Consider the following 21,330-nt stretch of genomic DNA (forward strand, 5'->3'; position numbering starts at 1 on the left):
CATTGGCTTCCCTTGAGTCGCAGACTGCACCCGAGCGTGACGGGGTGCGTAAGGATTGATCGAATGATAGTCCCAAGGAAAACAGGGACAAACCGCGTGTATATATGCTGCCTTTTATTCTTTGACTCGAGGGCAATGCAGTTCCAAAGGGCTGGCGTTCTTGAAAGAGCCCATGAATAAATGAATGAATGAATTGAATGCACCCGGATTTTCGGCGCTTTCTTTGTCATGGATCCGCTTAGCGGGTGCTTGGCGTTAGTACCGCCCCAGACAACACCTAATGCCTATTGTTACCCACCGATTTCTTGATCGCAGTTCCGCAAAGAACAACTCAGCTCCCTAGTGTCTTAGATTTGGACTGTTCGATGCCTGCCAATTGCTACGTCCGCGGTCGGCGGTGACCATGATACTACGAGCTACTAATCGCAATGTTTCGAATCCTCGAGTCGCAGGTCCCAGCCAAACAAACGGCCACGGACACGATCAATACTTTGAGCGCTAGACTTCAGAGTGCCACGTTACTGGAAGACCGTCGGGCAGCTATCCAAGGATTAAGGAGCTTTGCAAAGCTATATCCCGCCTCTGTTGCTTCAGGTGCGCTGCGACCGTTGATTAGCTGTCTCAGAAATGATCGAGAAGATGTGGACACAATCAAGGCGGTCTTGGAGACCTTGTTGATGCTATTCTCCCCGGATGAAAATAGTGTCAGTTGCATTGTCTTGTTATCTATACTGGCTTCTGTGCTAACTCGGATTGTTTAGCCTGAAGCCTCGGACGAGATCGCTCTTTGGCTTTCCGATGAGTTCACGCAGGTATGATTCTTTTGATTTCAAGCGAAGTATCGACTCCGCTAATTGGGAAAAGCGGCAAGACAATATCACTGCTCTTCTAGACCTTCTTGATACTCGAGACTTTTACTCCCGACTGTATTCCCTACAACTAATGTTCCAGATCTCAAGCGCGCGACCAGAAAGAACGCAGGAGTGTATTTTGACAGCACCACTGGGGATTCCGAGACTAGTTAGTGTCTTGGGGGATGCTCGAGAGCCCGTCCGCAATGGTATGTTATATAAATTCCTTGTAATAGCTATTGGGTAATCTTTTCTTGAGATCTGTTTGGCTGAAAAGAGTTGTTATATTTTATAGAAGCTTTGCTGCTCCTAATTGCGCTGACGCCGGCATCTGAGGAATTCCAAAAGCTTGTCGCCTTTGAAAATGCATTTGAACTTATATTCTCGCTAATCGAGACCGAGGGTGCTTTGACCCATGGATTAGAAGTGGTCGAGGACTGCCTTTCTTTGCTCGCCAATCTTCTGAGACTTAATATTTCCAACCAGTCATACTTCCGTGAAACGGGCTGTGTAAAGAGACTGGCAAAGCTCCTTGCTGATGCCAACCAAGAGCAGGAATCTGACGAGCCTGCTCCTCAGTGGAGTCTTGCACAGCGCGATAAGAACATCTGGGGATTGCTGGTTATAGTCCAGCTTTTTTTGGTTCGTGGTGGGATCAACACCCCTACTAACCAAATGGCATTTTGGAATAATGGTGTTCTGGAGCATGTGTTAAGCGTAGCTTTTAGTCAAAGGTTCAGTGTTAATGTCACCTCCAAGGTTCGTGGAATATCTATCCTCTCTTCTGCCGTCTATGTTCAATTCTGACTTGTATAGGCTCTTGCCACAATTGCAGACTTAATCTGCGGAAATCCACCTTTGCAGGAAAAATTCGGGGATGTTGAGGTTTTCTGGGGTACAAAGCCTGCTGAAGGTGCTACAAACGGCGAAATACAACGGATTAATGTAATGGAAGCACTACTGAAGCTGTCCCTTGAGCCTACCCCCATTCAATTATTAGACGCGCGCCTTGCCGCATGTGAGTGCATCAAGGCCTTTTTCACTAACCACTCTGGAATCCGCGTCCACGTTCTGAGAAGAGCGATCGAAGGGCATGTCAGCGGGCAAGACGAGATCCCAAATATTCTGTCTGTCTTGCTTGCCCCACCAGAGTTACGTGGAAATGCTGATCCATATCAGACATGGATGGCTTCTGTGTTGATGTTTCACTTGCTTTTCGAGAACGCGGAGGCAAAAGCAATTGCGATGGAGGTAACAGAGGGGGATGCTGAGAACGGCGAAGAAGTCATTACTTGCATCCAAACAATAGTGGGTAATTTGGTTACTGGTATACAGAGAGGGGATGATGAAAGAATCTCTCTGGGATACCTTATGTTGCTTTGTGGCTGGCTCTTTGAAGAGCCGGATGCTGTGAACGACTTCCTTGGAGAGGGCAGTAGTATCCAAACCTTGCTGCAGGAGATCAAGCATCGGGGTGCCTCCTTCGTCCTTTTATCCGGTCTTTGCACCGTTTTGCTGGGAATAGTCTACGAGTTCTCTTCGAAAGATTCCCCGATTCCTCGCAAAACGCTGCATAAGCTGTTGGCTGAACAATTAGGGAGAGATCAATTTATTGATAAGATAACACGATTTAGAGAGTCTCCCATGGTCCGGGATTTCGAGGTCCTGCCACAGACCGTGGTTGGACAGTACGAAGGAGGGCTTCCGGAGATATATTTTGATCGGACATTTATTGACTTTCTCAAAGATCACTTTGGCCGTCTAACTCGCGCAATCGATCGTGAGCCTGGCTTGGAGATCTCCGTTATCACCAATGGTGTCGAGAGAGGAGTCTCGCGTGAGCTTGTGGATTCTCTTAAAACGGAACTCGAAGATCGAAACCAGGCAATACAGAAGCTGGAATCGGACCTGATTGCACTGCAAAACAAGTTAGAGCATGAACAACTTGAGCATAGGAAGTCTAAGGATTCGAGTGTTTTGGAGGCTTCCAAAATTAAACAGATCAATGAGTCACTCCAAAGGAACCACGAACAGGAATTATCAGCGCTGAAGCAAGAGCAGCAGCGTGAGAAGAACGAATTAGTGAGGCAGCATGGCGACCAGCTTCGGACTATCGACAACCAACTGAAAGTCACCTCAACTGAATACGAGAGAAAGGGACACGCCATGAGAGAACAGCACGAGGCTGAGGTCGCTGATTTGCAGAAGAAAATCGGGTCATTAGGATCGGATTTCACACGTGTTAGGGAACAATACACGGGTGAAGTCGCCAGTCTTAAGACTACGATTGAGAAGCTGAGATTGGATGCCGACAAAATTAAGGAACAGCATGCAGCCGAAATGTCAGATTTGAATAAAACAATACATCAACTTCGCTCAAGCGACAACAAGAGCAAAGAGCAGCACGCAGCTGAAGTCAGCGACCTAAACCACAAGATACAAATTCTCCAGGCGGAGGTAGATGCGGTTAGCCAACAGCATGAGTCTGAGCTCGCAAACCTCAAATCCACAAACTATTCTCTCAAGACTGAACTTGACTCAGCCAAACAACACCATGAAACGTTGGCAAAGGATCACAAGTCTACGAACGATTCGTTGCAATCAGAGCTCGAAGCAAGCAAACAGCAGCACGAAGCTGGAGTTGCCGACCTTAAATCTAGAAATGAGTCCCTACAGGCGGAACTGGAGGCCATCAAGAAACAGCATAGCTCGGAGCTTGCAGATCTCAGATCCGCGAACAGTTCTTTACAATCACAACTCGATGCGGCTAAGAAAGCCTCTACGCAGGACACTCAAGCGGTACACGATGACTACGCCTTCAAGGTGTCTTCTCTTGAGAAACGAGCAGAAGAGGCGGAAACAAGAGCGAAGAAGACCGAGGAAGATGCGCGTAAATCCAGCCTGGCCCTTGAGGAGACCCGAAAGGCTCTGGATAAGGCCAAGTCAGAAGCAAAGGAGAAAGAAGAAGCTCGCAAGGCCGCACAATCTGAACTCGAGGATCTGCTTATTGTGTTTGGGGACTTGGAAGTCAAGAGAAACGAAGACAAGGTGAGTCTATCCACTCATATTGTAGCTGCAAAATTGACTTACAGTATCTTCCAGAAACGCCTGAAGGACCTCGGACAAGAAGTATCAGAAGCAGAAGATGACGAAGATGATGAGGAAGATGCGGAAGACAACTGAAAGACGACCTCGCCGTTGTGTTTGGATATACGAACCCTAACTTTGTTTTTTATTACCAATTAGCTTAGATACCTTCAGCTACTATCATTCTCCATCAAGGGAAATACTGTATTGAAAAAAGTCGACATATCATGTCTATATAGAAAGCTTCATGGTGTCTTTTTGTTCAGCAGCTAGTAGAAGGGTCAAACCAGGAATACGGTTGAAGTTGTACTGATGTTCACCTTTGGGACCCGATTATGAGGTAAGACTCATTATTGTACTTCTATTCCATTCTGTCACTGGAGCCTTGGGAAAGTCTTCCTGACTCCTTGTCCCGTAAAGGGCGCCGACTACTACGGGAAGTTGCTGTGACCACTTGCGCAGTGCCGCGCGGGGTGACTCACGAACGATTTCTTTTTTAATCTACCCCGCGGCCCATCCCTATCCTCCTTGGACGATCGCAACGATTGCAATTGACGACAACCCCCCCGCCCGTCATGTCTATCGACTTCCCTGCCGAAGAGGTGAATGTCCTCAATAGGTGGAAGGAGATTAATGCTTTTAGAAGACAGGTTGAGCTTTCTCATGGCCGTAAACCTTATACTTTCTACGACGGCCCTCCATTCGCAACTGGGCTTCCTCACTATGGCCATTTACTGGCGTCAACTATCAAAGATATCATTCCTAGGTATTGGTCTATGAAGGGACACTATGTTGAGAGACGATTCGGCTGGGATACTCATGGCGTTCCTATCGAATTTGAGATCGACAAGAAATTGGGTATGTCGGGCCTGGAGGCTGTCGAGAAACTCGGAATTGAAAAATATAACGAGGAGTGTCGAGCCATTGTCATGAGATATGCGACTGAATGGCGTCAGACTATTGACCGACTTGGTCGCTGGATTGATTTTGACAATGACTACAAGGTAGGGCTGTCTTTATTTACATTTTCTAATTTTTTATTTTTTTCCCTTCGCAATTGGTATTTTTCTGTCTTGGAGCTAGGAGGCCCTTAAAACCTCAAGGAGACAATACGCAGAATTTCTCGCAGGCTTACTAATTGTTATTTCATTTTTATATAGACCATGAATACGGAGTTCATGGAATCAGTCTGGTGGGTTTTCAAGCAACTATTTGACAAAGACCTCGTCTACAGAGGCTATCGAGTTATGCCATTCTCGACAGCTCTCAACACTCCCCTCAGCAACTTCGAGGCTCAACAAAACTACAAGGATGTCCAGGACCCCGCGGTTGTGGTAACATTCCCCTTGGTGGACGATCCTGAAACTTGTTTGCTTGCATGGACGACCACACCTTGGACCCTACCATCGAACACCGGTGTCTCAGTCAACCCCAACTTTGAATACATTAAGATCCTTGACGAGGCTTCGGGAAAACAATATATCCTCCTCGAGTCTCTCCTTCGGACCCTCTACAAGGACCCGAAGAAGGCCAAGTTCAAGATTGTCGATCGGCTCAAGGGTTCGGCGATGAAGGACTGGAAATATATCCCGCTCTTTGACTACTTCTATGAAGAATTCAAAGACTATGGATTCCGTGTGTTAAATGCGGAGTATGTCACGGCTGAAGATGGTACTGGTGTTGTTCACCAATCGCCGGCATTCGGTGAAGATGATTACAGGGTTGCCCTGGAGTCTGGAGTGATCAACGAAAAGCGGCCGCCTCCTAACCCTGTCGATGACCGCGGTATCTACACAGCAGAGGTTCGGGATTTTGCTGGTCAACACGTTAAAGCCGCCGATAAGGCCATTATCAAACACTTGAAAGGAATCGGCCGATTGATTGTGGATAGCCAGATAACTCACAGCTATCCATTCTGTTGGCGCTCTGATACACCCTTGATTTACCGTGCTGTTCCGTCGTGGTTTGTTAAGATCCCCCCTATTATTCCTCAAATGCTCGAAGGAATTGAGGGCTCACATTGGGTGCCTTCTAATGTTAAGGAAAAGAGGTTCTCCAGCTGGATCAAGAATTCCCGAGACTGGAACATTTCTAGAAACAGGTTCTGGGGCACCCCGCTACCGTTATGGGTTAGCGATGACTTCAAGGAAGTTGTGGCGGTTGGTAGTGTTGAGGAGCTCAAGCAACTTAGCGGCTATGAAGGAGAGCTTACAGATCTCCATCGTGATAAGGTGGATAAGATCACCATCCCGAGCAAACAAGGTAAAGGGGTTCTTCGCCGTGTGAGTGAAGTTTTCGACTGTTGGTTTGAATCGGGCAGTATGCCGTATGCTTCCCAACACTACCCCTTTGAGAACAAGGAGCAATTCGAAAAGAGCTTCCCGGGTGACTTTATTGCAGAGGGTTTGGATCAGACTCGTGGTTGGTTCTATACTCTGACTGTCCTGGGAACTCACCTCTTTGGTAAACTGCCCTTCAAGAATTGTGTTGTGAATGGAATTGTCCTTGCCGAAGATGGAAAGAAAATGTCCAAGAGATTGAAAAACTATCCTGATCCTGCCCTCATCATGGATAACTATGGGTCAGATGCTCTTCGGCTTTACCTGATCAATTCCCCCGTTGTTCGAGCGGAACCACTGAGATTCAAGGAGTCAGGTGTCAAGGAGGTTGTTGCCAAGGTCCTCCTTCCCTTATGGAACAGTTACAAGTTCTTCGAAGGCCAGGTGGCTTTGCTCAAAAAGGCAGAGGGTATAGATTACGTGTTTGATCCTGAGGCCGAGGCTACCAACACTAACGTGATGGATCGCTGGATTTTGGCAAGCTGCCAGAGTCTTCTCAAGTTTGTCAACGAAGAAATGGCGGGCTATCGCCTGTATACGGTTGTTCCTCGGTTGCTTGGATTGATTGAAAACACAACCAACTGGTATATTAGGTTTAATCGGAGACGTCTCAAGGGCGAGAATGGTGTTGATGATACAATGCATGCCTTGAATACCTTATTTGAGGTTCTTTATACTCTGGTTAGAGGTCTTGCACCTTTCACGCCTTTCCTTACCGACAATATCTACCTGCGACTCCTTCCTCATATCCCCGAAGCGCTCCGTAGTGAGGATAGCCGGAGTGTCCATTTCCTTCCGTTTCCTGAGGTGCGTGAGGAGCTCTTTGATGAGGCTGTTGAGAGACGGGTGGCTCGGATGCAAAAGGTCATTGAAATGGGTCGTATTTCTAGAGAGCGACGTTTGATTGGTCTGAAGACTCCCTTGAAGACGCTTGTTGTCATCCACCAAGACCAGCAATATCTGGACGATGTCAAATCCCTGGAGAGTTACATCCTTGAGGAGCTGAACGTTCTTGAATTGGTCTTGTCATCAGACGAGGCTAAATACAACGTTCAGTACAGTGTTACCGCTGACTGGCCAACTCTGGGAAAGAAACTGAAGAAGGACGTCCAAAAGGTCAAGAAAGCTTTGCCATCGGTTACAAGCGATGATGTGAAGAAGTTTGTTGCAGACAAGAAGATTCTTGTTGACGGCATCGAGCTTGTTGAAGGCGACCTTGTGGTGAAACGAGGCGTCAAGGAGAACCCATCTTCTCAGGGAATGGAGCCTAATACCGATGCCGATGTTTTGACTATCCTGGATGCAAACCTATACCCAGAACTAGCGCATCAAGGGCTGGGCCGAGAAATCATTAACCGCGTGCAGCGTCTTCGTAAAAAGGCCGGTCTAGTCCCCACTGATGACGTGGTCATGGCATACACAGTTCTCTCTGATCCTGACAATGTCGGCATTAGTGAAGCTTTCGAAACTCAGGCCAGTGTCATCGAGAAGGTTTTGCGCAGACCGCTCGACCGGCAAGAGCTTGCTGACGGCAAGGAGGAACGCATGATCATCCAAGAGGAGCAAGAGGTCCAAAAAGCGACATTCTTGCTGAAGCTCCTTAAGCTATAGAATTTCGGCTATTTTTTGAATGTGTGACGTCAAAATAGTTCTCTTTATTTTATTTTATTTTATTTTATTTTGTTTGCTCTACGGTCTTCTAGAAGTAACATTTCATCCATAAAATTTAGAAACCATTGTGTTCTCGTTGTCCTGTGTCCCTCAACGTATTCGTGATCGTACACTACAGATGCAAAGACTTTCCCAGAAAAAAGAAAAAGGAAGAGGAAGAAGACCCGCCTAACCAATGCAGCACCCTGACTCCAAGTACAACACTACAGCCTTTAAACCTTCTTTGATGCAGCCTGCTCAAGCAAGCCCACGTTAGCAAAGTTTCTTCGCCATAGCCATGTACAGCACTGCCTTACCAGAAAACAGTCTTTTAGCTTCATAAACTCCTTGACACACATGTCTTTATGTACCGCATTGTAGTCACCAACAATGCATTTGCCATATGCAGCCGCCTGATAATAAGTTAGCTTGCATCCTACCAAGCAAGGCAGGACGTGGGACCTAATCATACCTCCACAGAGCATTTTGCGGTTGCCTTTGCAAACTTCTCGATGGGCCTTGTCCGTACCGACGGCATTTTCAGCGCTGGTATCTCAGGAATATACGATTTGTTCTCTGAGACGATGCAATTATATGCCACGGCCAAGAATAATCCGTGAAGCGTGTTACCTAATCGTATCACATGACCGACACATGCCATCTTTGGTTCGGCGCGACACGAGCAAAACAATCCTTCGAGTCCCTCATGTCTCATGTCATTGCTTCGATAGCTGGTACTATCTGGGGTCTGCTTTGTACGCAGCCGTAGACTTGAGGATCTGCGGGCTTTTCAATTGCGACCAACTTACCGCCGCGCAATGGTTGATTTCGTTCCCCGTCTCCATGACCTACTTTGCGAAAACGCGCCTTAGGTCGTGGATATTTCGATGCCTCCCGTTTCCCGTCAGCGTAAACCTCTGTCCTATGAAGACCCGTCGCTTTCAGATGAAGGTGTGAACTTTTTTTTTTTTTTTTTTTTTTTGTTTTTGTTTTCTTTTATGAAGCTAACTGATTCTTTCCCCCACATTTCTTAATTTTATCCCGCCTCGGTGCCATTGAATGCGAGTTAACGAGTGGTGTATGGCAGATGTCGGCCTCCTCTTCCAAGTTATAACCCGCGCAGAGCGGAGTCCAGAGGTTGAGCGTCTTCCCTTCAGAGTATTATTCCAAGCGTACGACGAGGTCATTTCAGAACATGGCGTGGACGCGGATCCAGGCTATGCCTGCATGCGATTCTTGCTTAAAATGGGAAAAAAGAACATAACAGGCGACAGCCTCTTTGAAAAGTTTGAGAATCTGCTTGAGCAGATGGGGATAGTTATAGAGTTTGGTGGTGATAATGATGACGATAATGAAGATAACGAGACTTATGAACAAAGTGCACTCGTGCCTGATGGCCGACTTCGAGCGAGGGTCGACCGTGAGAATACACCGGGGGAGGATACTACGCAGATAACTAGACGAAGGAGGGCGTCGTTTAATTCAATGTATGATGTTGGCGATGACCCTACTCAACGGAGTATTTGGAACCGGCCAAGTTCACGCTCTTCTCTATCTCGTCTACCAACTGGGAAGCCTGAATTCATTGACTCTAGGCTGTCGCCGCCAAAGGGGACGACAACCACGAAAAATCCCAGCTCGCCAGATAGAACACAACTAATCGCACAATTCATAGATGTGGGGCGCCGTCTGATGAGCAGAATGGATCTTTTGGATCCAGCAAAGGATAAAAAGCCGATCTCCAATGGCGTTCATGCGAGATCTGCAGTTAATGAAGACCGTTCAAAGCGGATGGCAGAAGCCTCGCGGTCACGCCACCGACATTCGGTAAGCTCAGAGGGCTCAGATGAAAATGCGGAAGAGTTGTCTGCGTCCTCCCAGGGAGACAAAAGCGAAACCTTTGGTAAATCAGAGGTTCCGCTTGAAATGCTATATAGGCCGTCGCTCTCAGATTTGTTGCGGGATGCGTCAACATTTAACATGTATCGCCAGCGAGCCATTAATCGGCGCATTCTTACACAATGGCTGAAAAAAGCTATCCAGACGCGGCAAAGCCATCAAAACATGGAAGTCGTCGCTGTGAACCGTGACCGACTTACTCTTGTTCGTCAGGCTTTTGAGACATGGCTTACCATCATCCAAGAAAAACGACAAGCAGCGCAGACGGAAAGATTCTTCAAACATCTGGAAGAGCGTGCTGCGAGAGCTCGAGATCTCTACCTCATGACCAAGGCCTTCACGCATTGGGCACAAGTTGCCTCGGATGAAGTTGCGAGGACATCTGCTGCACGGCGACACGTCCTTGGTGTCAAATACTTCAATGCTTGGCGTGAGATAACTGCAGTCAATGAACTTAAAGCCCAGAGATTCGCATTACGGAGGCCTTTCATTACTTGGAGAAAGAAACTTCACCAAGTGAAAGGGCTAGAGAAGAGGGCAGTAGCAACGCACGACCAGAGATCGACGCACACTTTCTATTGGCAATGGTTCTGGTGCTTCTGCGAACGGCGCGCTCCACAGTGGTATGATTATTGCCTAAAGAGGCGATCACTACTGTACTGGCTACGGAACTTTCGTAATAACAGAGAGCGTACCCTTGAGATCGATACCCGGAATAAGCATAATACTCTTAATTTGGCTTGGCAGGCGTGGACTAAACGATCGAAGGCTGTCGCCATCACCGAGCAGGAAGCGGCATCCAGACAGCGCCTGCAGCTTCTGGGGGAAAGTTTCGGGGAATGGAAGATCCAATCACGGTTGGCACCGGCTGCTTCTCGTACCGCCAAGATGGTTGACAAACGCATCGTCCAAATGGCATTTGGACACTGGGTGAAGAAGGTTCAGATGGCTAAGCAAGCAAGAGAGTTCGATACACGGCGGGTCGTGCGCAATTCCTGGACTACATGGAATGACTTGCTTCGGTGCCAGGCCCTTAGCGTACGGATCGAAGAACGCTTGAAGATGGAGGCCATGTATAAGTGGATTCTGGCTGAGAGATATCGTCTAATGCAACGGATTCTTGACCAAAGAATCACTCGCGATGTATTTTCCACATTTGTGACGAACGTGCGCCGGACTTACTCTCAGCTACTCCACAACGCAGGCATACATGAAGACCACCGAAACGAAGAACTCCTTCGATCTAAGCTTACCCGGTGGCGAGGTCAGCTTGCCCTCCAACATCAGCGAGACGTTGTCGCCTTTGAATTCTATGCACCGCGGCTTGCACAGGAGTCGCTTGTGGCATGGCGCTCGAAGCTTGATCATGTAGCGAAACTAGATGGATGGGCGTGTGATGCACAGTTTTACTTTGCAACTACCAAGGCGATTAAACGATGGCATACAGCAACGGTGCAATCTGCCAAGCAACGCCGTCAGAACGCCTACGCGCAAACCCGAAGAAAAATCAAGATCAACCTCGCTTCAAGGGCACTGGGATCCTGGCATACAAAATGGCAACATGTCGCCGACATGGAGCAGCAATCTCTACAATTCAGCCGAAGAAAAACTTTAAACCTTGCGTCGGGGTTCTTTGCTCAATGGCATGAAAGCACCGAGAAAAAAGTCCAGGATTGCAACAATGCCGATACCTACTATTTTCGTCGTGTTACCTACAACCAATTGATCCGGCTCGCCGAGGTCCTGATAGAATGGCTTAGGTTAAGAGAACAGGCAGAGAACATGTATCGTGACCATATTCTGAGTCAAGCAAATGTCCAACTCCGGAAGCTTAGCCTACGCGTTTTCCAGATCAAGAGTACTTTCGAGACTGCGGGCGCTATGCGGGAACGAAGTTTACGACGACATTCCAGAAGCATGTTCCGTCATTGGCTTGAAAAGACGAGAGACAACATCGAAGCTCGGGACTCCCCTGGACCTTTAATGAGTCCTGCGAAGACTTTTGACGGGGCTAGCCGTCCGGGTCAAGCATTATTCGATCCTTGGTACCAAACCGGAACTCCATTTAGGCTCGGTGACTTTGACTCGCAAGCTCCTTCCTCGTTGGCTACCCCCAGCTATATGACCTCACCATCTAAACGGGCTGCGCGCGCAAGAGTATTGGCCCAGGTCTCCACAACCCCGGCAACTCCATTGCAGACACCCTTTGCCAGTCGACTATTACGTGCCCGGACAGAGTCTACTGCTCCTAAGACTGCGCCCAGTGCACGGCCTCGTACTGATCTGGGCAACTCACTAGGCACAACAAGCGTTCGCTTCGTTGATGAGGAACCGGAATCCCCCACGGATGGTAGGAGATCGTCCGGTCGACGGAATTGAAATGTCCTATATTTGAGATGTGTGAATCCTCTTCATCATGTAATTTTTATTTGGCTGTTATGGGGTTTAGACTTGGAAAGTGTCTTTTTAATGATACCCTTTCGCGTGTCAGGATAGCGTATACTCTGCAGGAATAAGAACCCGTCTTGAGTCGGAGCTTTTTCTTTTTCTTTTTTTTCCCCTAAACTTTCCTGATAGATGATTATATATATTCATATAAACCCATTTTGTATGGTACCTAGCTTGTATGGGAAATGCTGCACGTCATGTCAGTGATCTCATGCCCAAGTCACACGGCGGAAGGCGGCACGGCGGCGGAAACAGCGTAATCGAGCTGAACGTCATAATCTCCCCAAATCCTCTTAGCTGCCGCGCTATTCATTGTGAAGCCTCTCTTTACTTTCTGGGTTTTCTAAGACTCTTCATTTCAATTTTTCATTTCTCGTGCCCTGCAATGGTGTAACTCCGTCTTCAGCGCAGCAGCGTCCGACGTCAGCCAACATCACCTCTATGCGAGCGGTTCTGCCGGGGAGACCCCCAAGGAAGCTCCAGTCTTTCAGCGCGGCGCTGTGGGATGGTCTTCGCGTCGTTGTAGGACTGCCCTGTGGCGACTTTTGCACTGTTGAAAATTATGTTCCCTGCCGTTGCTAACCCCGTGTTTTCTATTCCTTTCAGGTGTATATTTCCGGCCGTGCGCTGGTCATCCTCGGCGGCCCGCGCAACCTCCTTCAGACGATTTACGTTGACGATGCTGATGCCTTGGAAGCGGTGACGATAGACGAAGCTTCCGGCAAGATAGCAGTATGCGGTGGCCCAGATGTCTTCGTGTATGAGCCGTATGGAATCCAACGCGAAACGCTAAAGGTACGTGTATCTTCTTCCGTGTCGGTTTGGGAGGGGGGATGAAAGCTCGATTTGGGAATGATGGGAAAAACTCGGATAACGGACATGACAATGCTGATAATGAGAGTACTATACTATAGTGGTCTCTTGCTCATACCTTCCGCTGCGATGATGACGACGAGCTGATCCGCACACTATCGTGGGGCTCGTCTGACGAGCTTCTCCTGGGTAACTCACACCTCACGCTTTGGTTCCTAAATGACACACCGCGAGCTATATGGAAGCAGAAGCTAGCTGCCCCCGTCAAGTTTGCACAGTTCTCCCCCCCGACGCGACTCTTGTGGTGACTACGGGTCAATACGACCGTGTAGTTAAGGTGTGGCGGCGGCTCTCGTTTGGTGCCGACGATGTGCGCTTTGAGGTATCCTATCTTCCCCATCCAGCGGTAGTTACGGGCATGCATTGGCGCAGACCATTCCATCCGGAACAGTTCATGAACAGTGCTTTCTACACTTGGTGCGCGGACAACAAGATCAGGGTATGGGCGACGAGGGACCACCATGCTCCATCTGCGTTGCAATTCTGGACACATATTGATATGGGTACCTCTGTTCAACCGCGGCATGCGACAAATGAGAATTCAATGACTCGTCGATATGCATTCATTGTCGACGGTCGAGATTTCTGCGCTGCGACCGAACGGGCAGTGCAGCGAAACACGGGGAACAGTGGGAACCACGCTTTGGAGCATATTATAGAAGTCGCGAACAAAAACCCGGAGATTTGTGTCGTGTTAGATGGGGAGGGTCATATGTCTGCGTGGGCGCTGGAAGATGTCGGGTCCAAAATCAAGTCGGAATTGAAAGTCTTCAACATCCTTCATGTAGAAGGCTTGGATTTCTCGTTCATGCGTGGAATCTCTGCGAAAGAGGACTATGCGCAAATGTGTGCCTTTCAGAGTACACATTCAAGCGACTCAATATCTATCCTTGTCCACCATTTTGACGGCCGGATTGAATGGTTCGATTCACAGGTAGATGCTTTGTTTGACCCGGCTCCGCGCAAAAACCGGGTTAGCTTGAGAGGGTCTTGGACCGGACATAATGGCCCTGTTAAGAAAATTGTCCGCAACGCAATTGGAGACATTCTTGTTTCCCGAACCGATGACAACAAAGCATTGATCTGGAAGCAGAAACGGAGAGAAAGCGGTTCAACTCTGGTCCGCAAGAGTTCGCTGTTCTCAGATGGACATATCTATCGCACTTGTATAATCGAAGGAGGAGATTTTCTGGTCAATCTCCACCATAAAGGAATCTCTGTCTGGGACATTCGCTCCTTCCATGCGCAGCAGCTGGCATCGTCGACATTCGATTTCTCAAGCAAACCGCTCTGCGTCCTGCCGATTCCTACTTCGGAGAGGGATCATGATGTCGTATATATAGCCGTCATTGGCGCTGACATGAAGGGGATTGCTTGGGAGCTTCGATTGCCCACCTCAAGGCAGCAAGTGAATGGTGGGACACATGATCCTGATTATGTCTTGAAAAGACTCTGCACTTTTGACTTAGGACTTAAGGGAAATTTGTCTTACGTGTTACCCGTTGATCCAGCGGGCCCGAAAGCCGAAAGGTCCGGATTCTTTGACCTGTTTTCACCAGATATAGCGCTCTCCTATACCAGCACCGGCGTTCTCCACACATGGACTGCCAAGGTTGATAGGGAAAAGAATCGAGTTGACTGGCTCCTCACATCGACCGTTGAAACGGGTATTGCAAACCCTTCTCTTGCCAGTGGGAACTCCATCAGGAAAGCAGCCCTTGTAGATGAGGACCGTACTCGTTTGACAATCTGGGATACCAATGGTGCTCAGTTGGAGTTTGAGGAGCATTTTTCCCAGCAAGAAGTCGTTCGTGATCTTGACTGGACGTCTACGCCCGATAGGCAATCCGTTCTTGCTGTTGGATTCCCTCACAAAGTCTTACTACTCTCACAACTTCGCTATGACTACCTTGATGCCCAGCCGTCCTGGGCACAGATAAGAGAGATTTGGATCCGGGACCTCACTCCCCATCCCATTGGGGATTCCTGCTGGCTCAGCAATGGCCACATAGTAATAGGGGCAGGAAATCAACTTCTTGTGTACGATAACGAGATCGACGCCACCGAACGCGTAGTTTCGCAGCTCCGTATTCCCTCTAGAGGTCAAACTTCCGTCGACTTCTTCGAGGTTGTGAGCCGGCTGAATGGTACATTGCCTGTGTTCCATCCTCAATTCCTGGCGCAGTGTATTCTCAGCGGAAAGAGTAACCTGGTGCACTCCATCTTGTTGAATCTTCATAGAAAGTTGAAGTTCTATACGGAGGGTGATAATATTGACAGCTTTTGGAAATGCGGCTGGAGGACTTCTACGAGGAACATGATGTGAGTAATACTGAGGTGAGGTGTTCGATGACAAACAGCTAACACTACGAAGACGCCACAGAAAGCGTCGTCCAAGGAGCTTCACTCGTATGCGGACCTCTCTCTAGATGAGGAATTGTCGGTTATGGACGAAAGCACCGCTGCGCTGCTCAACGAAAATTTAGCCCGCTTCGCTTTGCCCCAGCTTACCAGCCAGGAACAGTTTCGTTTGGCAGATACAGTAGAGTGTGTGGCCACAGTCGAAAAACACCGCCGTTCTATGGACGACAATGCGGCACGCTACTTGCTGTTTTTCCGACAGCATATGCTGCGAAGGACTCAGGGTGTTGCGAATAAGGACACGGTTTCCTGGAGAGAAATTGCTTGGGCATTCTACAGCGGCAGTCAGGATATCCTTCTGGATCTTGTCTCCCGACAGTTCGGTGGCAAGATGCTCTGGAAATCAGCCAAAGAAAGCGGCATATTCATGTGGTTATCAGACCCTGCAGCCATCGTAAGAGAACCTTCTCGTATCCGCGATTTGAGTTGTCGGACTGACAAGTGAGTAGCGAGCCCAACTGGAAATAGTGGCCCGAAACGAGTATACAAAAACGGAAGAGAAAAACCCAATCGACTGCTCATTGTACTATCTTGCAATGAAAAAGAAGAACATCCTACAAGGGCTGTGGCGAATGGCTCATTGGAATCGAGAGCAAGCTGCCACTCAGCGATTGCTATCAAATGATTTCCAGGATCCCCGATGGAAAACATCTGCTTTGAAAAATGCATATGCTTTGCTCGGGAAACGAAGATTCGGTGAGGACATCTGTCCCTCTTTTTCTGTATTGCTAACCACTGTTCTAGAGTATGCGGCGGCATTTTTCCTTCTTGCAGATCACCTGCGTGATGCTGCTCAGGTCTGTATGAACCAAGTGGGCGATTTGCAGCTTGCCATTGCGATCACACGCGCCTACGAAGGTGACAATGGGCCAGTCCTAAAGGAAATTCTGGAAGAGCGAGTGCTTCCTGAAGCTGCCTCCGACGGAAACCGATGGATGGCTTCGTGGGCTTTCTGGATGCTGGGGCGCCGTGATATGGCCGTGCGTTCACTTATTGTACGTATATCAACGAGTCTTATTGTCTGTTGTCGATGTTGAACTAATATCTGCGGATCTAGTCACCGATTGAGACTCTCATTCCTTCCACGCCTTCCTCCCCAGGCAGTCCGGGATCGATCCCATTGCAGGCCAAATCGTATCTATCCAACGACCCTGCCCTTGTAGTCCTATACAAAACACTTCGGGAGAAGACCCTACAGACGCTGAAAGGCGCATCCAAGGTGTCCGCTCAGTCCGAATGGAACTTTGTTCTGCGCAATGCTCGCCTCTACGACCGGATGGGATGCGATCTCCTGGCTATCGACCTGATACGCCACTGGGAGTTCCTGGGTGGGCCATCTGCCCTACAAACCGTCAAGGAGGTCGCCCTTGATCTACAGGACAACGGGGTTGATTACCGGAAGATGCTTCGCCGACGCAGCAGTCTGGTGGTAGCAGACATGCCAATCAAAACCAGAGTAGCCCAGGCTCCGGAAAGCCCTGCTGCAGCGCAGGAACTGAAACCACCACCGACCACATTTAACGAACCTGATGCCAACTCGTTGCTCGATAGTTTTGGATTCTAGGAATGTTGCAGCAGGTCGTTAGTATATGACGCGGCGTGGCATTGACTTTTTCTTTGTTTTGTTCGATATTATGAGTAGTTGGCTGGGGATTCACTTGCGTATATAACTTGTATACTATTGGAGGATATTTGAGATTATGCAATACTCTATGTTAATATTTTTTGATTCCCACGCCCAACACCGAGCAATGCACGCAAACCGAAACATCACAAACCAAGCACATCCCTCTTAGGAAGTCAGGAACCGAGACCTCCATGGTCCTCCCCGTCTCGTCCGATTCAACGAAGCACTTGTATTCTGCACCACGATGTGCCTCTCATCTTGACAACTCAACTTCAACCAGACCTGATTAAACGCCAAAAACGACCTCTGTTCACAATCGCCCACAGGCCTCCCGGATCTGATGTCCTTCTCGATCAGCGGTCTCTGCTCACACCCGGGCAGCTCATGCAGCGTGAGATTGCATTGGTCGTGGACCCCGAACTGGTGGTTAAGCATGAACATCTCCGCGCCAATCGACACATGATTGACTTCTAGCTGGGTGTGTCGTCGTGGCACGGGCACGCTCACGCAGGTGTTGTATCCGATCTCCGAGTATACGGTTGTGGGGGACTCTCGGTGGATGTCCACCTCGTAGTGCATCCCCTGTGGGATGAAGGGACATTCTGGGACGAAGGTTGTCCATACGTGTGCGGTTCGATTCGGGTGGACGTTGGCTGTGGCAGTTGTGGTGGATAGGAGGGTGAATAGGAAGAGTTTTTCAAGACGCATGTTTTCTATCTTCGGATGTCGGTTAGGTTCTATGTGGATGAAAATTGGTAGTATTTTATTTATTTAATGTGGTTTAATAAAGAGTGAAGAGTATGAACAGGAGAACTGATATGAACTGATCATATTTATATGCCCGGGCCAAATATCCAGCCATCTATTTCATCCCAACTCTGCATACTCTGCATGGGCAAGATCGATACCATGAATGTCAACCATGAGATATGGTGTTCTCTCTCGCCATAGTCTGGTATGGACTAGCATTCCAGTGGAGGCGAGTCGGCGTGCATTCCAGAGTATCTATCTTGTTTCTGGACATATGCTGACAGATATTAAAGAGAGAAAAAAGAAAAAGTACAGGATGTGAAAAGATATGAGCATCTAGTGAATGGTTTGATTGGAGATGTTTACTGGTAACAAATCTGATTCGAGTTAGATAGACCGACAGTTACTACTATATGTGTAATTTACTATGATGAAGTTCTAGCTTCAGAGAATCACCTCGATTATCTTGATCTCCCCATCTCATTCTTCTTAACCTCTTCTTGACTTTCTTCTCACAGCAATTATGCCAATGAAAATATATGCAAAATAATACCACGGCGCATGAACAGTATTTCCTTCCAAAGATTAAGATATTACCATCGATCGTCTCCCAAAGAGAATTACTACCCTCTTCGCCTTGAACAGACGGAAGAAAGGCTAGGTGAAAGGAGGCGTAATTAGCTAACTGACTTTCTTGAATCTGTAAATATTGATGGCTAAATTGTGTATAATCTCTCAAGAAATTTCCTACCCACGAGGGCTTCGACGCTCAGCCCTATCGACGTCGGTGGCACCCTGAAGCTGTATTCCCAGGTTGATGCAATTAGCCAAATCACACGCCATGATCATCCTGCTGCATGAATAAGTCACAATATCATCTCAGTGAGTACCGTGCCCTCATTGTTATTGAGCAAGTGCTTATTTGTATATACAGTTTATGCTGCTCGCATTTATGGGAATGAAAGGTAGATTTCTACCGGCCCTTTTCGACGATCAAGGACTGGTGATTCAAAATGCCTTATCTCTGACTTCTCTACGAAAAAGACGGCAGAGAGACCAACGGAGCTGTTTTCACAACACATTGCCAGTGAGATGCGTGGGAATACTCTGTCCATGCCGATACAAGCCCAGACATGAGACGGAGTAGGAAATCTCATACCTTTATTGTCTTTTAAAAGCTTAGGGCTGACTCTATCGGAATTTAGTAGCTTATTCTAGTATACGATTACACTAGACCTGCTCTAACAATATAATCTAATCAGAGAACTCGTTCATTGACGTTTTATCACGTCCTCAATAAGACAGGCTCGAAAGTCAGTAGACGTGTATTCTGGGTAATCAAACAGGATTAACTATGATTACATTGACCCAACCTCATCCCAGTCCCACTCCGCTCTAATCCTTGCAGAATAGCCGTACCCCGAGATGCTTTTGATATGGCAGATCTGAAAAACATGGCGTCTTAACGTGTACTTCCCCCGGATGGATGGGTATAACCATCTCCGGATACCCCACACACTCCTCGTTGGAGAAAATCCCAATTCCATGACACTTTTCTGTCGTATCTTTGGTGACCGCTGTGGCCGAGAACGAGTACGAATCGATGCTCATGCTGTGTTTCGTTGGGATCTTGGCGCATGTATCCTTTGTGGCAGTCTCATGTTTAGGGGCCCCGAGAGCTTGAGTGGGTTTGTTACCGGGGTGGCAGTCCTCGTGGTAACTCAGCTCGACGCTGAAAACACCATAGCCGTACACGGTGGATGGTGCGACGGCCAGCGCGGTGGCGAGGAGCTGGCATTTATTAGTTGGCTTGGATCTAAGTGGTGGAAGGCGACTAGGTGGAACTCACGCTGATGAAGCGCATCTTGATTATCGTATTATTATTATGGGAAAATGTCAATCTCAACTCTTATGGTCTGACTGGCTACCTGACAGACGGTGGTAGGAAACAAGTGGCTCTCCATCGCAGAAATGGCGCGAAATTCCTTTATATATTGGACGCGTTCACCACTTCAATGCTGTTATGGGTGCCAGAGTAACAGATATGCTATCCATGGAATGTAGGAATGCACACAAATGAACCTCAATCTAGGTGGAATGAGTGGGAGAGAAATTGGAATGTGATGGTCGTCGATAGAGTCCGTGGTGCCTCATGCAAGGGGGCATGCGTATGGATTCTTCTGGGGAAAGGGCGTGGCTTGGTGTATTCCGTATTTCAGCATGATTTAAGAGCCTCTGCTGTACGCAGTAGAGGAAGGCTGTTCTTATCATGCTTGCATATTCCGAGGCTTGAAGCTTCATACCTTCAGAGTATACAGTTTGGAGGTCTCGTCCCATTTTAACCTCCTCCCTACGCTCCTTCGAGCCGCCTCAACGACCGGCGCGCCGCTACGGATCCTTTTTATACTGCAGTGTGGTGGAACACCTAGGTGGCTATTATAACTGCCTGGGCATCTCTCTAACCTCTAAAACCCCTTGCTATGTCTTTGGTATGTCTTGTGGTATGTCTTTTGGTATGTCTTTTGGTATGCCTTTTGGTATGCCATTTGGTATGCCCTTTGGCATGTCCCTTGCAACAAACACCACTGCTCGGGCTTGTTAATCTAGACAGCTCTGGGAGGTCAAGGGTTCCTAAAAACATTTGGATGCTTTCCCAGCGCAATCTAGAGTATAACTATACTACACAGTACTTCGTTTTAGCCCCTTCTAGACGAAGCAGTCTGGGAGACTGGAGCCAGGCACTTTCGGAACTATCTCTATGGCCATGCTTGTTTCTAGACGCTTTCACTTTATAAACTCTCTCAGTGGCACACACTTCGTGCCAGAACAATTTTAAGACACCAATTTCGTGATACGCCCCAGGGGTATTGCGTCTTATCCCTATAGCTGAGTGCTTCTTTGTGGTATGTTCACTGGCAAAGGGCCTGTAAGAAGACAAGGTCTACAGAAGGTGTGGTTATATCACTGTCGTAGATTATTTTCCCATTATTCTGCACTGCGCTAGCTTAAGGAGCATTTTGTTTGCAGCCCTCAGTTTCGAAATTAATGTATTTACATATAACCAAATGCCAACGGGAGCTGCTGGGCCATTTTGGGCTCTTTGGCCGTTGGCGACTCTGGAAGAGCCCGTAAGGGGAGCTGTAATAGAGTATAATGCATCTCTGTCTCACAATATAAGAACCGTTCAGAGAGGATTGTCTGCGCTGCGACGGGCACCGTCGTGTTGTGACGTGACGAACCACTGAGGTGTCAACCGGTGGGAGCAGCTCGGTTTCCTGTAGAATGAGCTATCTGCGGCCGTACAAGCGGCCATATAATTTCGCCCGTTTCTGTGTCTTGGAGTAGGGAATTATACAACACCCACCATGCCTCGTTTGGATCGGGA

The 21,330-nt window shown here is 48.1% G+C and overlaps 6 protein-coding genes across 6 annotated transcripts; 3 read left to right on the plus strand and 3 right to left on the minus strand.

The window, feature by feature from the left end:
- Window positions 1-428: 428 nt before the first annotated feature.
- Window positions 429-4,034, plus strand: ATNIH1004_000638 (putative intracellular protein transport protein (UsoA); the record flags this gene model as incomplete). Its single annotated transcript, XM_033565346.1, has 6 exons — window positions 429-704; window positions 762-812; window positions 865-1,060; window positions 1,147-1,610; window positions 1,668-3,899; window positions 3,954-4,034. 6 exons carry the CDS (start codon window positions 429-431, stop codon window positions 4,032-4,034), a joined length of 3,300 nt encoding a protein of 1,099 aa, XP_033431103.1.
- A 479-nt stretch (window positions 4,035-4,513) lies between these two features.
- On the plus strand, window positions 4,514-7,888 carry ILS1 (isoleucine--tRNA ligase ILS1; the record flags this gene model as incomplete). The annotated part of the gene is made up of 2 exons (XM_033565347.1): window positions 4,514-4,942; window positions 5,099-7,888. 2 exons carry the CDS (start codon window positions 4,514-4,516, stop codon window positions 7,886-7,888), a joined length of 3,219 nt encoding a protein of 1,072 aa, XP_033431104.1.
- A 272-nt stretch (window positions 7,889-8,160) lies between these two features.
- ATNIH1004_000640 (uncharacterized protein) lies at window positions 8,161-8,465 on the minus strand (the record flags this gene model as incomplete). The annotated part of the gene is made up of 3 exons (XM_033565348.1): window positions 8,161-8,181; window positions 8,245-8,340; window positions 8,400-8,465. The coding sequence occupies 3 exons, from the start codon at window positions 8,463-8,465 to the stop codon at window positions 8,161-8,163; spliced, it is 183 nt and encodes a 60-aa protein (XP_033431105.1).
- A 349-nt stretch (window positions 8,466-8,814) lies between these two features.
- RAV1 (regulator of (H+)-ATPase in vacuolar membrane) lies at window positions 8,815-17,132 on the plus strand (the record flags this gene model as incomplete). Its single annotated transcript, XM_033565349.1, has 11 exons — window positions 8,815-8,878; window positions 9,015-12,176; window positions 12,681-12,796; window positions 12,881-13,069; window positions 13,189-13,276; window positions 13,336-15,359; window positions 15,428-15,469; window positions 15,522-15,962; window positions 16,018-16,264; window positions 16,313-16,563; window positions 16,626-17,132. 11 exons carry the CDS (start codon window positions 8,815-8,817, stop codon window positions 17,130-17,132), a joined length of 7,131 nt encoding a protein of 2,376 aa, XP_033431106.1.
- A 228-nt stretch (window positions 17,133-17,360) lies between these two features.
- Window positions 17,361-17,903, minus strand: ATNIH1004_000642 (uncharacterized protein; the record flags this gene model as incomplete). The annotated part of the gene is made up of 1 exon (XM_033565350.1): window positions 17,361-17,903. The coding sequence occupies one exon, from the start codon at window positions 17,901-17,903 to the stop codon at window positions 17,361-17,363; it is 543 nt and encodes a 180-aa protein (XP_033431107.1).
- A 1,437-nt stretch (window positions 17,904-19,340) lies between these two features.
- Window positions 19,341-19,809, minus strand: ccpA (the record flags this gene model as incomplete). The annotated part of the gene is made up of 2 exons (XM_033565351.1): window positions 19,341-19,736; window positions 19,795-19,809. The coding sequence occupies 2 exons, from the start codon at window positions 19,807-19,809 to the stop codon at window positions 19,341-19,343; spliced, it is 411 nt and encodes a 136-aa protein (XP_033431108.1).
- Window positions 19,810-21,330: the final 1,521 nt, after the last annotated feature.

Source organism: Aspergillus tanneri (assembly GCF_003426965.1).
Source record: "Aspergillus tanneri strain NIH1004 chromosome Unknown AapTan_2_pilon_pilon_pilon, whole genome shotgun sequence".
Taxonomy (NCBI): Eukaryota; Fungi; Ascomycota; class Eurotiomycetes; order Eurotiales; family Aspergillaceae; genus Aspergillus; species Aspergillus tanneri.